Consider the following 17,511-nt stretch of genomic DNA (forward strand, 5'->3'; position numbering starts at 1 on the left):
GAATTATTGTACCATAAATGTTGAAAAAAATTGGAGAATAACTGGCTTCTGGAAAATTAATAGAAAGTAGACAAAAATGCAGTGTGCATGGCATTGATATAATAATAGAAACCCTTTAATTTTGTTGTGTGATCTTTTGGTTGTAGATTTCACCCAGAAACTCTGATTTCAGTCAGCAGTGGATGGGACATGTGCCACACAACCACTGTTGTGATACTATTAGCTGCACAATGACCCTCATTTTCAGTGATGCCAATATGATAGGGAGCACTGAATGCCATGCACTAAATTAATTGCTGCAATGAGGTAGTTGTCATTTGAGGAGAGCTTGAGTAATATTTGCCCATTTTTATTGGAAAATCAGAAGATCAAGAGATGATTTCATTATGAGATGCAAGATCTTGACAGAAAATGTCAGACTGGATGTGGAGAGAATGTTTTACCTGGCTGACGTGTTTAGAACCAGGGATCACAGTCACAGACATCAAGGATTGATTGGAGGATAATTTTCTTCACCCAGAGTGTGGTGAACATGCAGAGTTCTCTACCACAGGTGCTGGTGAAGGCCAAGTTACTGAATATATTTAAGAATGAGGGTGATTTCTAGACACAAATACATCAGTGGGAATGGATAGATAATGTGAATACAGCATTAAAACAAAGGATAAGACCTGGTCGGGTTGAATAACGGAGCAGGCTAGCAGAATTGATTTGCCTACTCCTGCTCCTACTTGCTATGTTTCCATTTAACAAAATAGAATATACAATAGAAATAATGTTTATTAATAACAACTACTTTGCCAGAATTATAACCAAGGAATTACAGATATCAGTCTGCTTCATATCTACTCCGTCACTTTGCAATATGATTGATGGGTTCAATGGAATTGGAGAATGGTTATGAATGAACAGGACTGTTTACTGTTGTGTTGCAATATGTGTGCATATTGATAAATGCATTTCCACTTGACGTCAGTGGTAAACTTGCAGCTGCTGGTGTAATTGAGGAAATGGGCTTAGGCAAGCAGCAACCTTTATTGTCCATTAAAAATACATTCTGAGAAGATTAGATAATGTTCAAACATTTTATCATGAGATTTCATTTTGCCTTGCACAGAATCTATTGGCTGTTCATAATGACATACAGTTTGTTTTGTAGCTATGTCTGTCATAATTACAATTTGATATAGATCTTTGAAATGTTTCTCACCCAGTGTGTTCATCAAAAGCATTGCATCAGGAAACAAATCTACAGATAGACTGTGCTCCTCACTTCAAACCAAGATGGTCTGTTGAGGACACTCATTAGATTTTGCTATCTTTGAACACGAAAGACATGAAGAAAGATGAACCAGTGTTCATCTTGCTGCTTTAAGATGAAAAAGTGAGCTTAAGTGTGCAGGAAATGGTATATTAGACCAAATGAGAGACAGTGCTCTAATGCTAGAACAATTGAAACCAATTGGTAGCCAAGTCTGAAGAAGGGTTCTAACCTGAAACATTGCTGATCTATGTCCTCCAGAGATCTGCCTGGCCTGCTGAGTTTTCCAACACATTGAGTTTTACACAAGATAGTGTAGTTACTTGTGTCCCTGGTAGCCTAATTTGTTTGACTCTCATTTTCAGTTTTAGTTGCGTGGAAGATAAAGTTCATCCTCTTTTGGTGTGTTAAACCTTGCTGTCTACAGAGTTAATCACTTCTCTGACCTTCTGGAAAGATTTGGTCTAGTTTAATTTTGTTTATTATTGTCATGTGTACCGTGCCATCCAGACAACGAATTGACTATACATGAGTAAAATCAAAGATAGACACAACAAGCTGGAGTAACTCAACGGGTCAGACAGCATCTCCCTGACCCGCTGAAATACTCCAGCTTTTTGTGTCTATCTTCAGTTTAAACTAGCACCTACAATTCCTTCCTACACATACTAGTGATTACAATCAGGCCGCCCACAGTGTACAGATACAGGATAAAGGGTATAAATTGCAAAATTGGTCAAAAACACATTAAAAATAGCATCAAAGCATTTAGCATGTAGATTCATGCACCAAAACAGACCATAGTATTTCCTAAGATAGACAAAGCTGGAGTAACTCAGCGGGACAGGCAGCATCTCTGGAGAGAAGGAACGGGTGACATTTCGGGTTGACATCCTTCTTCAGACAACACAAAAACGACCATGGTAATGAGGAGTTGGTGGTATCCAGTGAACCCACATAATGAACGGGATCAATTAGCTCACATATCACTAGTGGTCCCAAGCCACTGCCAGCTGTGGCCAGTACGCACAGCATTGCGGTTCAGCATTGATGTTTGAAAAAATACATGCTCAGTCGAGGCAGATCTAATGTTTGACACAGAAAAAGAGATGCTGTGGGCATGGCATTGATATAATAATATAAATCTTTTAATTGTTGTCTTACTCCTGAGCCCTTTGTTATGTGATCTTTTGGTTGTAGATTTCACCCAGAAACTCTGATTTCAGTCAGCAGTGGATGGAACATGTGCCACGCAACCACAGTTGTGATACTATTAGCTGCACAATGACCTTCATTTTCAGTGATGCCAATGTGATAGGGAGCACTGAATGCCAACTCAATTGCCCCCAGGCTGCTAGTTGACCCAGAAATTACTGCTACCATGATTAAATATGCGTAGAACAGTTTTAGCACACAAATTGTAAAAAAAGGCATAAATGCATTAATTTGTTAGGCAAGCATCATGGATTAATAACAGGCTGAAAGAGCTTTTCAACTTTAGTTTAGTTTATTTTAGTTTAGAGATACAGCGCGGAAACCGGCCCTTCGGCCCACTGAGTCTGCACAAACCCAAACAGAAATAACAAGTTAACAAAAGAAGCCAGGATAATCACGCACCACATACACTCTGGTCATCTCTGTTCTTCCGTTCGGCAGAAGATAGAAATGTTTGAAAGCACCTGCCACCAGACTCGAGAACAGCTTCTTCACTGCTATTATTAAACTCTCTCATATGCTAAGGTTGGATTCCCAATCTTCCTATCTACCTCATTGCAGCTCTTGCAGTTTTCTTTCTTTGCACTTTGTTGCTGTAACATTCTATTCTGCAATCAGTGTTATTTTTTTAATGTACTCATGCAGGGTATGGTTTACCTGAATAGCACCTAAAATATTTTTTTTCACTTTATCTCATTACATGTGACAATAATAAACTAATACCAATAATATTTGAAGGCAAGACCTCTGCACCCTCGGCTTAAAATCCATTACAGATCACACCCAGCAATGCTGGGGTAAAAAGACATTGATGTTATCAGATGCATATACAGTGCCTGAAATGGCTCATTAAGCAAAGTGCCCAGACTACTTTCCAGTAAATAACCTGAAAACGGTCATTATCAAGTTTCATTCCAGGAAAAGTCAATTTCCAATTGCATTATGCTAAAATAGTTATGCCATTGGAAGTCTAATATTCTGCAATACAAGCATTGTCAAATTTTTGCTGGTGCCTAAAAATGGAGAGTGTAAATTAATGAAGTGTGAGATTGAATTAAATTAATAATTATGTTGTTTTTGTTCAGATAGAATTAGGGAGAGGAAGTAAATTCATTAAAAAGGATATATTGTAATAAATAAAAGTATTAGAGGAATTAAAGGGCAAAATATCAGGACCGTCTCATGTGATATATTAAATATTCCTGAGGAGAATGGGTGAACATATTTTAGGGGCCCCAACAAATGACTCATGGGGAGAGCTTGTTAATGTTGTGTGTTTGGACCTCCAGAAGGTATTTGACAAAGTGCCACAAAAAGGCACCAACAAATAATAAAGGCACAAGATGAGAGGTATGTGTGTTGAAGGAATTCGGCTGACGTGGATTTCAGTCTGATTATCACAGTCTTTGACATTCTGTAAGTTGTAACTAATGGAGTGCCCATAGGAAGAGTTCTTAGCCCTTGACAGACACAAAATGCTGGAGTAACTCAGTGGGACAGGCAGCATCTCTGGAGAGAAGGATTGGGTAACATTTTGGGTTGAGACCCTTCTTCAGATGGGTCACGACCCGAAACGTCACCCATTCCTTCTCTCCAGAGATGCTGCCTGTCCCGTGAGTTAATCCAGCATTTTGTGTCTATCTTTAGTTTAAACCAGCATCTGGAATTCCTTCCTATACATTTCTTAGCTCTTGCTCTTTTGTTATCTGGAATAATGACTTGGAGGAGGAGGCAGGCTACAAAATCGGTGGGAGGGCAGATTGCGATGAGGATACTTGAACTCACCAACAAATTATAAGTAGGTTGAATGAGCGAGGGGAAAATGTGGCTGGTGGAGTTTAATGTGGGCAAGTGCAAGGTCCTGCACATGGGTAGAGAAATCTAAAGACAGATTATTATCCAAATGGAAAGAAACCACAGAGGAGCAGATGGATCAAGGAATTGCTGTGCATGTAACACAAATAATTAGCAGATGCTGTTTTAAACCGAAGATAGACACAACATGCTGGAGTAACTCAGCGGGACAGGCAGCAGCAACAGTTTCCCGTCACCCATTCCTTCTCTCCAGAGATGCTGCCTGTCCTGCTGAGTTACTCCAGCTTTTTGTGTCTACAAACAATTAGCAGGCAGATGCAGCAATTAAATAGGAATGTAAATGCATATTGCCCCTTTGAAGTTTGGAAATGGAGAAGTATTGGTATATTACATTGACTTTGGTAAATTCACACCTAGAGTAGTTTGCAGACTTGGTCCCTTTAGTTACGAAAAGATTTAGGAGAGAGAGACCCCTGAAGAGATTTACTAGGCTACTTCCTTGGATGTAAGGCTTGTCTTTACTTTTAGACTTTAGAGATACAGTGTAGAAACCGGCCCTTCTGCCCAACGAGTTCCCGCCAACTGGCGATCACCCCATAAGCTAACACTATCCTACACAATTTACAATTTGGAGAATTTAGAATTTGGAGAAACCAATTAACCTACAAACCTGTACATCTTTGGAGTGGGAGGAAACCTGAGCACCCGGAGAAAACCCCCACAGTCACAGGGAGATTTGCTAGATCTACTTGAATAGTGTGTCAGCAGGGTGAGATACAGAGTAGCAGTGTAATGAAAGAGGAAGATGAGGTTTCGGCAAGCAAAACCAGTAGGCAGGGCAGGGAGGGGCAGGATAGTGAGTGAAGCAGGTCCAATAGGCTAACTGAATGTCACACTCGTACCATGAACATATGAAACATGGAATTTAGAAAAATTAGGGATGTTCACATTAAAACACATAAGATCCTAAGCGAACATGTGATTGGAAATGTAAAGTCTCCCCAGTGCAAAGTCTTGAACAAAGGGGCAGAGTCACGAGGGGACAGTAATTTTCAATAGAGGTGTAGAGGAATTTATTCATCACAGATAGTGGTGAATTTCTGAAATTCTGTGGGGAAGAATGCTTAATTTTAGATTAAATTTGAGAGTAATTTAGCCCAGTCTGAAAATGCGTGCAATACAAACAAATCAAACTATTTAAATGGCTACGGTTGATTGAGAAATTAAAAAAGAGTGGCTATAAAATACAATGTGTTCAGATTAGTTGAAAATGAAGGAATAAAAAATAAAAAGGAAGAGCAGTCCATCCCTTCGGAACAGGAATAACAAGGGTAACAGCACGATGGGAGCAAGAAACTATAGGCCAGGATGTTTATCATCTGTCACTGAGAAATACTTAATCCCATTATCAAGGAAAATTAGAAAATCAAACTGATAAGCTAGACCAACATTGTTTTATTAAAAGGGAAAATTTCAAACTGGTTGGATTGTTTTCGAGGATGTTACAAACAAGATAGATAAAGGGAAACAAGGTCTGGTGTGTTTTGGATTTCCAGAAAGCATTCAATAAGATGCCACAAGGAAGGTGACCACACAGATCTAAAGGTAGTTGTGTGTAATACATTGCCATCAGCAGAGGAGTGGCTAACAGAAAACAGAAGACGGACCTTAGCGTACCCCTAGTTCCTAAAACCCATTTCCATCACTGATTGCAATATATATGTAACACCACATTGCAGGTTCTACAGAGGCTCTGGGGAGAGGGTGCCTTTCTGGTCGAGCCCTTCTTCAGACAATCACAAGTACTCTCACCGACGAGAGTTCAGTTCAGTCTGAAGAAGGGTTTTCTTTCCAGAGTCGCAGTGCTGCCCGCCCTGCTGAGTTACTCCAGCTTTTGTCTATCCTCAATTTCTGAGTTAAATAAAATTTCTCATGGGGGGCTTATAGAGTCAACACCCCCACCCCCACCCCCTTCCTTCCAAACCTCAGCCTCACGGACCCTAGCGTACCCCTAGTTCCTAAAACCCATTTCCATCACTGATCTGGCATATAAATTCATGACAATGAGATTTTAAAATCATGTAATATTCTTGTGTGAATGGGATTAGTTTGTTATTTGGATACTTAGGCTATTTTTAAAAATTATCCTTTTCTTAAGAAATTGAATCTACAGGACATTCTTAATGGGAGTGGGCAGAAATGCATGTCATGCGTGGTTTGAAGAGCAAAAACTTGTAGTTTACAATGGCAAAATTGAAAAGTTGAGGATAAACAAGGTGTACAGAGTTGTTTATTGGTTACAATCTGAGGAGTATGATGATGCTACTGATTATGGTATGCCAATGTACCAACTAGCAACTGATCTTCTCCACAAAGACCTGGTCTATCGCTAGAAATTGTAACTTATTTACCTATCTGTTACGGACTTACAGCATATAATATATTAAAGTTCTGATCTTGAGAATATCGCATTTTTGAATTTTCAATGCAGTCTGGGTGTGTATTACTATTTCCGTCACAATGGTCAATTTTGTAATTAGCTACAATTAGGTAATTAACTAATTATATGCTTTAATTTCAGGTCATCCAAGTAAGATGTTTTATATTTGTTTCAGAATGCTTCAATCTATAATAACTGAAAATTTCATTCAGTTCTCTTAATTTTTAAGAAAGTTATGGGCTTTTGACTGTCCTCGATCACAGCTTTTGTGTTAAGTCAATGGAAAAGCAATAGGGAACAAGATGCTAATTTCCGAGTATGAAAATGGCCATAACTTTTTTTAATACTGGAGATATGAAAGTGAATTAGGTGTCAAATGAAACTTCTTTTTATGCTTTATCTGATGGGATAAATTGCAGACTTGATTTTTAAAATCTCAAAATTTTGTAACATTGCTAGAAAATGTACCTGCATCTTGGAGGCCGAAGGTTAGGTTGTTACCAAGAAAGATAGACTTTGTTATCCCTCAGTACAGCAACATCAAGAACGATGTTGCTGTACTGAGGGATAGCCAAGTCTATCCCTCATTGCTAGCAGCTGAAAAGTGGGAAGCGGCTGTAAAAGGACAGCGCCACTGGGGGGGGGGGGGATAGAGTTCCTTTCACAGCGTGTGGGTAGTCTGGCCAGAGATAAAGTTGCGGGGAGGGCAGGAGCATTGAGAAGGAGCGGGTTGGGGATCATGCCAGCATCCAGCTCAAGAATGGGTCAACGGGTGATGGATAAAAGGACAGCGGGCGGTGGAGCTTACTCCATATGTACTGGACACAGGAGTAAGCTCCACTGCCTGCTGTGATGTTATCCATCACCCGCTGACCCACTCCATTCTATGATCTTTGCTCTTAAGCTGGTCCCCTCACTGTTCAGACGGAGAGCACTGCCAGAGGTGAGCGGGCCGGCAGAAGGCGCTGAGATGGCAGTCGGTTCCACTGTCCGGAGGACGTCGCTCGTAGCTACGCAAGCTGCTTTCCTCCCCGGCCACAATCGGGTGGCTCCGCGCCCGGAGCGCCGCGGCAGCGGTGAGTGAGTGGGTTACTGGCATGGACCCTGACCCCCTCCTTCTCAACGCTCCTGCCCTCCCCGCAACTTTACCCCTGGCAAGACTCCCCACACGCTGTGAAAGGAACTTTCCCCCCCAATTGGTCCCTTGAATTAGTATCGTCATTCAATAAGATGACAACAGATTAAACTTGTCCCGGTGTGCTCCCGCTTTTCCCCACCATCTTTCCACCTGCCATCACCCTCCAACCCCCACCCATTCAGTAATTCAGAAAGAAGGAGATTTGGAAGCCTTGGGCAAATTGAATTGTTACTTCATTTATTTCTAATTTTTATTTTTACGGAGAGAACAATCTGCGCATGCGCGGCTTAAGATTTTTTAAAAGCCGACTGACTGTCATATTATTCACGACACGTGCCTGAATACGACTCATTTATAATTATATATTTATATTTCTATGAAAATTGTTCCCAATTGGGCCCCGCACCTCCTAAGGCTGGCGCCGGTCAAATGTTAGTATTTATAGGGACATAACATGCCTATTTACATATCACAAAGTTAACAAGAACAGCAAACAATTAAGAAAGGAGATATCTTATTCTTTATTATAAAATGATTGGGACACACATTTTACAGCAATTATATAGGATAATGGAGACACCACACCTATAATATAGTGCATAGTTTAGTCTGTTAACTTAAGGCAGGATATTCTTGACTTAGACGATGTGCAAAGGTTCATTGGACTGACTCTTCAGAGAGGAGAATTGTTCTAGCAATTGAAACTGCATTGACTAAGTCAATATTTGGATTTTGGATGAGAAACCACCTCAGTGGAAAATATGCCTAGAAATTCATTTCCCAGGCAGTAATATTAAACTATCGAACAGCATTGGTGTACGCACACTGCCTTCCAAATTCATTCTACTGAAGATATTGGATTTCTTGTCATCTTTTGCATCTTTCATTTCAGTGCTCTCCCCATCTTCATTTATTTTTCCTTCAGTTCTCCACTACTCTCATCCTACTTCTTCCTGTTTGTCTTTCACTATTCCAATTTTTTCTCTACTCTCAATTCCCACCGGTTACCCTTCCTCATCTCACTGTTCAAATCTTACCCTTATCTTCTACTCCTTTCCACCCTCAATTGACTTTTTTCTTCTTCGAGTTCTTAGACCACTATAATTTGATGTAGAACAAAATTGATACACCATGGGTTTTTTTATTCTATGCTTTATGTTCTTGAAGTGTTCTTCCAGCTTACTATACAGAAATGAGAAAGACAAGGGTGGTTGATGCCTCTTTAATCCTAAAACATTTTGCTAAGTAGATGTAGGTCCATGGTTAGGCCTGAGAGACACATTCAACCATGCTAGTGGGTTAAATGCTCTGTGCTTCCAAAGGGCAGTTGAGATTTGCCTTCTCCATTACTTGGTCTATTTTCGTTCTCCTCCTCTGGAACAGCATTAGTGCCATGAGAATAGGTCACATCCAGAATCTTTGAGCAGGGCTGGATCTATATTTGAAGAAAAGTAAATAAATTATCATTAGATTTCTTCTAGATGCAGAAAAATCTACATGAAGGAAACCTTTTGGTTTATACCTCAAACAGAAACTCCCATTGTTTCCTGCTGCCCAAAAAATACGAGTAGTCGCAAGCAGTGTGCTTTCCTAACAATTGTGTCAGAGAAATATCTGAGCATCCAAAGAGGAGGTTCAGCACATGTTTATTCCTATTCAGTTACTTTACATTAAGAAAGAAATAGGCAGTTATGTCCAAGAATTCAAAGTGAAAAAGTCAGAACAGTCTCAAAAGAAATACACAGTGCTGGAATAGCGCAGCGGGTCAGGCAGCATTTCTGGGGAACGTGGATAGGAGACTTTTCAGGTTAACTGAAACATCACCCATCCATGTTCTTCAGGGATGATGCCGAACTCACCAAGTTATTCCAGCACTTCGTGTCCTTTTTATTGTTATGAGGCAGGACAAAGCCTGGCAAGTCATAGGTGGATGATACAGGGGGGGGGGGGGGGGGCGTGTCCCAAACTCTACAGCATTTCACTTTCAATCTTTGCAAATCAATACAAATTTAAATAATTGTTAATAGTGACAGGACACTTGCAAATTCCTAAATCACTTTACAATGTCATCTTACTTGAAAAGGTGTTCGCTTTGCAATTCTGAAAAGGTACTTCCATCAGACCTAAATTTTTAGCAATATTCAGACTTTTACTGAGTGTCCTGGGCTTCTCTTTCACCTAAATATTTATGAGTTTCCCCTACAGTTCCAAAGGACTGCATAATTATACTAACAGACAAACTTATACTGACCTACCGATAAAATTGGAAATGATGATAGCAATCATGCTAAAGAAATGCAATTTACAGCAGAGAATATAAACACATCTGGGGAGGATTCCAGGAAGTTAGTATCTACACATTTGAAAGCTGCAAATGAAGAGTCAAAGGCTTTAGCCTACACAAATGGTGATGGGTGGGGAAAACACACAATGCTTCCATAACTGGAGTTGTTCCGAAAGTGATTGATGTGAAATGACCGGGAGAACCAAGCTAGCAAAGAGATTGCAACACAGGAATGGGAATCTTAGACAAGGCGCTGGAAGATTTGGAGCCAACACAGATCAACAAGAGTAAGCAGTAGATATACTTGGTTCAGGCTCGGATACAGGCAACAGTGTTTTGGATGAATTCATGGTGTGCAATAATTAGCTTATGAACTACAGGAATAGTGGAGGAGACTGGAATAATTGAGTCAGGAGGTAGCAAAGGCGTGGATTTAGTTGTAAAATATGAATTTTTACTGCACATTAGCAAATCCTGAGGTCTCCTAAATGCATTTTTATAATTACTGGTTACATAAAATAAAAGGATTTCTAGATACATTTTTCCAGAGCAGATAATGCACTCACCATCACAAACACGTTGACATTTTGCTCATAAAGCACACCAATATCTCCACTTTCTCAGAAGGCTAAGGAAATTCGGCATGTCTCAAATGACTCTTGCCAATTTCAATAGATGCACCACAGAAAGCATCCGACCAGGATAAATCAGAGTAGATAGACACAAAATGCTGGAGTAACTCAGAGGGTCAGGCAGAATCACTGGAGAAAAGGAATGGGTGACGTTTCGGGTTGAAAACCTTCATCAGCCTCCTTACACAGCTCGGTTTGGCAAGTGTTGTGCCCTGACCTGAAGAAATTGCAGAAGACATAGCCTAGTCCATCATGCACACCAGACCCTCCCCCACTGACCCCCTATTCTTCACTTTAAGCTGCCTTGGGAAAGTAGACAACATAATGAAAGACTACTCACACCCTGGTCATTCCCTCTTTTCTCCTCTATCATCAGGCAGAAGATATAACAGCTTGAAAGAATGTACCACCAGATTCAAGAACAGCTTCGTCCCTACTGCTATCAAACTGTTGAACAAACCTTCCCAGACCTAAGGGATGTATTCCCGATCCCTCAATCTCAGATCCTTTACAGACTTAATCATTTTTGCAATGAGCAATTTTACAGTAAGTGTGAATACAGTTCATGTCTAGTCCCACAATTATAAATAGGAAAAAAGATACAATAACATCAATGCTCAAAGTCATGCAATCAATAATTAAGATTTCACCTATTAGATGGTAAATAAACTTTTTTCTGCATTTGAATATACAAGGAACTGCAGATGCTGGTCTAGAAAAAAAAGACAAGGTGCTGGAGTAACTCAGTGGGTCAGGCAGCATCTCTGGAGGGCATATCTAGGTGGTATTTTGTGTTGGCACCCTTCTTCAGACTGTAGGGGGGGGGAGAGAAAACCAGAGAGCGGTGGGATGGGACAAAACCAGGCGATAGTTGGATGTAGGTGAGGTGGGGTTGATTGGCAGAAGGATGGACAAAGGCCAGAGATGAAAAGGGCTGTGAGATAAGCAGACGATGCAAGAAACGTGAAGCCAGAGGAAGGGATTCAGGTGGAAGGAATGGGGGTTAAAATACTGGGAGAAATGGGTGCGCATCCAGGAAAGAGAGCGGTGAAACCCCCTCTTTTCCCCCACTCTTCTCTATGCCCCATTTGATGCACATCAATTATCCCCTTTGTCATTCCACTTAAATCCCTTCCTCTGGCTTCACAAATCATGCGTCTTCTCTCCTTAACTCACAGCTTTTGTTTCATCTAACCTTTGCCCAGCCATCTCCCAATCAAAAACCTCCCTCACCCTCATTCACCTATCATGTGCCTGGCTTTGTCCAGCACCCCACCTCTCTTCCAGCTTTGCCCCCTCCACTACAATTAGTCTGAAGAGTCCTGACAAAACATTGCCAACCCGTGTCCTCCAGAGATGCTGCTTGACCCTCATGGTTACTTTAGCATCTTGTCTTCCGTTTTTTTCTGCAACTCCTCAGTGCTAAAAATAAATTCACGTTGTCTTTAGGTGATCAAAATAAAATGTGTTTTCAAGCTCCCCAAATATCCACCCCAATTTGATTTGGAAGCAGAATGAGAAATAAGAAAAACATGTTAGAATTGATCATTTGGCTACTGGTGCTTACTCTGACATTTAATGAGATTATTTCTAATCTTTTACTTCTATACAAGTTTCTTGTCTGTATCTTTGGATCCCCCTAACAATCAAAAACTATCAATATATTTTGAATATATCATACGTCAATTGAGCTTACACAGCCTACTTGGGGTAGTAGATTTTAAAGATTTACCCGCCTCCGAACAAAGATATTTATCTTATCCCTGTATTTATTAGTCAATCAACTGATTCTAATTATTATGCCTGGAGAAATATCAAGTCCAAACCTACCATATCATGCTCCTTAAGAATATTCCATTATATATTGTTATAGCTTAGAAAGTACAAGCCTACCACTTAGACTCTCTTCATCCTAAAGATTTTCCTTCCCAGGAATCCAACATAAGAGAAAATTGCAACCAAACCAGAAAGATATTGCAGTTCATCGACCCACTTTCTTTCTCTTCCATTAACTATTTACAATTACTGATCAGGTTTTGTGTTGGCACCACCAAAACTCAAATTGAATACAATATGGTCCCATGACAAAATGTAATTGGAAAGGTTCCAAGCACAGTAAATCAATAAGATTTGTGTATGAATTATATATCATCAATAGAAATTAATTAGATGTTAACAATCTTTGTTCAGTGCTGCATTGTTACATGTGGAACTTGGGAAGAGTTGCATTTTCAAGAAACTGTCAATGTGAGAAACTGCTAGTGATGTTTAAATAAATTGTGACTTCATTCAGTACAAAGCTTACACTAATTTAGCTATTCTTCAGTAAATGGCAAGTACATAAAAAAATGTGGGTGATGCTTTCCAATTGGAAAAGACAAAAAAGCAAGGTCAATATTTGAGGTTACATTCTGAAGTCATGACATTTTTGTTCCCAAACACATTCAGTGATGCGATTCACTTAACTCCACCTAACGAAAAATAAACATCCATAACCAGCCATGGACCATGAAAATTTGCACTCAGTACTAGTTTAGCATTGCCTCATATTGTTAGCTTGGCATTTTAAATTAGCTGTGCTGTGCCATATGTGCCTCCAAGGCAGTTTACTTCAACTCTAATAAATCAAAGATATATTGGCCACAACAGTACAATTTCTGCTAGATTCCTATTTAAAAAAAAGAAAAAATTGGTAACTACTTCTCTGTTGGTTTGTGGTGTCCAAAACTCCCAAAATGTACACAAACACCCATTAAATACACATTCAATGTACTATCGTAGAATGAATATTGAGTGGGTTTGTCGCACAGAATGGCAACATCAATTTTAGATGCTGATTTCATAACTGTGTAGTTGCTCAATAGGTGAGAACTGTCAAGGCCATCCAGGAAATTACTAGTCTTGCAGCATACCCAATACCCATTGTGAGCCTTTTGTGTGAAAGTCTTGATTAGACCATGTTTAGGGAGCTGTGCTTAGTTCTGTTCTTCATATTTCAAAAGACACAGAGGTAATAGCAATGGGTTGAAGCAAAGAATTACCAGGATATAGCCAAAACGGAGGAGTTAATTATCACCAGGGAAACCAGAGCTCTTCCTCCTGAAGAAGGTGATTTCAGAGGTTTTCAAATGTGGAGTTTGATTGTATAGATCATGACATCTCCACTTCTGAACATTCAATGGAAGCAATGAATACAACAGTCACCAATAAATCCAATCATAAATTGATGAAAATAATTTTCACTGAGAATGTGGCTGGAAAACCGAATGCTACTGCACAGGAAAGTGTAGATGAATATTAATATATTTATGGGAAAGCAAGATGATCAGACAGAAACCCAACTTCATTGTTACTCTCTCCACAGATCTTGACTGATCTGTTGAGTATGTTCAGCATTTTATTCCCATTTCAGATTTTTAGCATCTTAGTTGTTTTGCTTTATAATTCTGCTTCCAGTTAGTACCCAACTTGCCGACACCTGTCACAACTGCAATAAAGTGATAAATGCATATGTGCCAGTCCCATAAACATTTACCAACATGAAAAGAAATGTTCTGTTCCTCAAAATATTTTGAGACACAATGTAAGAGGCAGGGAAGTTTACTGCCTATGCATTTGCATCAGGCACCAATAATGTTGTGACACTAACTTACATACATGCTATATCACAGTCAAGTAAGCTGCATTCTTTGAAAGCTCTATGGCTGTAGATTGAGGGAACCGTTTCAGATTTATTCAGTATATGTAAAATGGCTTTTGTTTCTTGCCTCTTAATAGGAGAACTACTGATCGGAGTTTTGGGAAGAACAAATCTTATGAGACTTCACTTTTAGATCAGAAAGCAACAAAATCCTACAATTGTCTTACTGCTAATGTCACCTGTTACATTAAATTCCAGGGCTACTGTCAGTGAGGTTTGCCTGTTTTTTAATATCAGTTTTGTTCATCTCATATTTTAAATACAATGCTTCTTCATCGAATACTTCTTTTAAGTAATTTGCTTTATTAAATCAAAATCAAATTCCTAAAATATAGGAGTTAAGAAGTTGTGCATCTAAGTCCAATTAAAGCACATATGAGAGAGAGAATATTTGAGGAAATTATTTAAATACAAATTATTGGAAATTTAAAGTTATGCATCTGCTGTAGTGACCATATAAAACTAAAAATATTGGTCATATTATTCCAAACCAAAATAATTTACATTTAAATAAAATAGATGTCATGAACTTGTAATACTGTTCAATTGTATTTTAACTTGGCAACAAAATGTCTTATTACATTGACCAAATGTCTTGTTATTGTTGCAAATGCAATACCTTTGAATGGTGTCTCGCTTCCTAATCCCCTCACCTTCATGCAAGTTCAGTGCTCTGATGCAGGTTCCAAACATTGAAGGTGGAAAAAAACCATAAAACTTAATTCCACGGAGTTATTAGCGTCAAGAAATACAGACAAGGTTGAGTGTTGCTATAGAATGGAAAACCTGAACAGCATTTGAATTGCACATTGTCTACACTCTAGGATTTTTAACGCAGCTTGAAGAGAATGTTTGTGATTTGGGAGTGGCACAGCAGGTCTTGGTAAAGGTGATGTAGAGATGAGTAATATCCACCGAACACAAGCTCAGAAGGTAGCAGCTGTAGGTAACAAGGAGACAAATTGGCTAAAATTACAACCAAGAACCTGGATACAGATGCAAAGAGTTAGAATATTAGAGGTACACAGAACAAAGACAGGCCCCTCAGTCTAATTCATCCATGCCAACCAAGATGCCCCGTTTAATCTAACCTTACTTGTCCGGACTTGGCTCACATCCCTTGAAACCTCTCCAATCAATGTATCTGACCAGGTTTCTTTTATATGTTGTTATTGTACCTGTCTCACCTACTTCAGCTCACTCCTTATACCCACCACACTCAGCATAATAAGTTGCTCCTAGGATTTCCATTAAAACATCCCTTCTCACCTCAAACTTCTAGTTATTGATCCCCCTACCATGGGAAAATATTCTGTGCATTCTCGCACTTTATTCTCTTCATGATTTTAAACACCTCGATAAAATCATTCCTCACCTCTTGCACTCCAAGGAATAGAGTCTTATCCTGCCCAAGGCTCTCAAGACCTGGTAACATCCTTGTAAATCTTCTCTGTACCCATTCATGCTTAATATCATGTTGTCCCACCAATGTCTTGTATATCTGTAACATAACATGCCACCTGAAGTCCAATGTTCCAAAAGCTTTCTTCACCACGCTATCTTCTTTTGACACTACTTTTAGGGAACTATGAATGCACTCCAAGATCTCTCTACTCTACAAAGCTCCCCAGGGCCCTACCGTTCACAATCAAGATCCTACCCGGGTTTGACTTCCCAAAAAGCAACACTTCATATTTATCTGAATTAAATTCCAATAGCCATTCCTCAGCCCACTTGCCCAACCGATCAAGATCACAAAGTAATTCTTGATAACCATCTTAATTGTCTACACCACCTATTTTGCTGTCATCTGCAAATTTACTAATCATGTGTAGAAAGGAACTGCAGATGCTGTTTTAAACCAAAGATAGACACAAAATGCTGGAGTAACTCAACGGCGCGGGCAGCTTCTCTGGAGAGAAGGAATAGGTGACATTTCGGGTCTGAAGAGGGGACCGAAACGTCACCCATTCCTTCTCTAGAGATGCTGCCTGCCCTGCTGAGGTATTCTAGCATTTTGCGTCTATCTTCAATTTACTAATCATGCCTATTACAGTCTCGTCCAAATCATTGATATAGATAACAAAACAGCAATAGGCCCAGCACCTATCCAAGAAGCACACCACTTGTCACAGACCTCCAGACAGAAAAACAATCTTCAACCACCATTCTCTGCTTCCTACCATTAAGTCAATTATTTACTCAATTAGCTTGTTCTCTTCCTACCATTGCCAAATATATATGCAGTTGGCTAGTTCTCTGTGAATTCCATGCAAATTGATCTTCCATAGCAGCCTTCCATGTGGAACTTTAATGTCCACAAAGTCTACAACTATGATCCTGCCCGCGTCAACCTTTTTTTGGTTATTTCTTCAAAAATATTCAAATTCATGAGACACAATCACCACATCCAAAATCACGCTCTTCCAAATCCATTCCTGACTATTGAAATGCATGTATATCTTATCTTTAGAATGCTCTGCAGTAACTTTCCTATCACAGATGTTAGGTTTACAGGTCAAGTTCCCAGGCTTTTCTTTTCAGACACAATAGTTGCTACCCTTCAATCTTCCAGCACCTCACCCTTCTAACAATGACCTAAATATGACGGTCAGAACTTCTGCAATTTCTTCACGGGCTTCCCAGTGTCCTTGGATATATTTGATTAAACACGGGAAATGTATCTATCTTCATACATCTTAGAACATGCAGCACCTCATCGACAGTAATGCAGACTCTTCCCTGGACATCCATTAACTGTCCCACATTCCCTTGTCTTTGTTTCTTTCTCCGCAAGAAGAAAATATTAATGAAGGGCCTTGCCCATCTCGAGTAGCTCCACATAGATTACCACTTTGGTTACTGAGAGGCCCTAATCTCTCTCCAGTTACCCTTTCTCCCAATATTTTTTCATGAAATCTCTGGCATTCTCCTTAATCTTATCTGCCAGAGCAATTTCATGCCCCTTTTTGCCCTTTTGATTTCCCTAAGTATGCTCCTAAATTCCCCTATAATCTTCCAATGAT

At 39.6% G+C, this 17,511-nt stretch overlaps 1 protein-coding gene across 1 annotated transcript in view; it reads right to left on the bottom strand.

Moving 5' to 3' along the window:
* Positions 1–8,409: 8,409 nt before the first annotated feature.
* Positions 8,410–17,511, bottom strand: part of ilrun (inflammation and lipid regulator with UBA-like and NBR1-like domains) — an 86,557-nt gene continuing 77,455 nt past the window's right edge. The window contains exon 5 of the mRNA XM_033042375.1: positions 8,410–9,304. Within this exon, the coding sequence (XP_032898266.1) occupies positions 9,161–9,304 (144 nt within the window). The 3' untranslated portion in view covers positions 8,410–9,160. The remainder of the gene's footprint in view (positions 9,305–17,511) is intronic.

Source organism: Amblyraja radiata, chromosome 24 (genome assembly GCF_010909765.2).
Source record: "Amblyraja radiata isolate CabotCenter1 chromosome 24, sAmbRad1.1.pri, whole genome shotgun sequence".
In the NCBI taxonomy this organism is placed as follows: Eukaryota; Metazoa; Chordata; class Chondrichthyes; order Rajiformes; family Rajidae; genus Amblyraja; species Amblyraja radiata.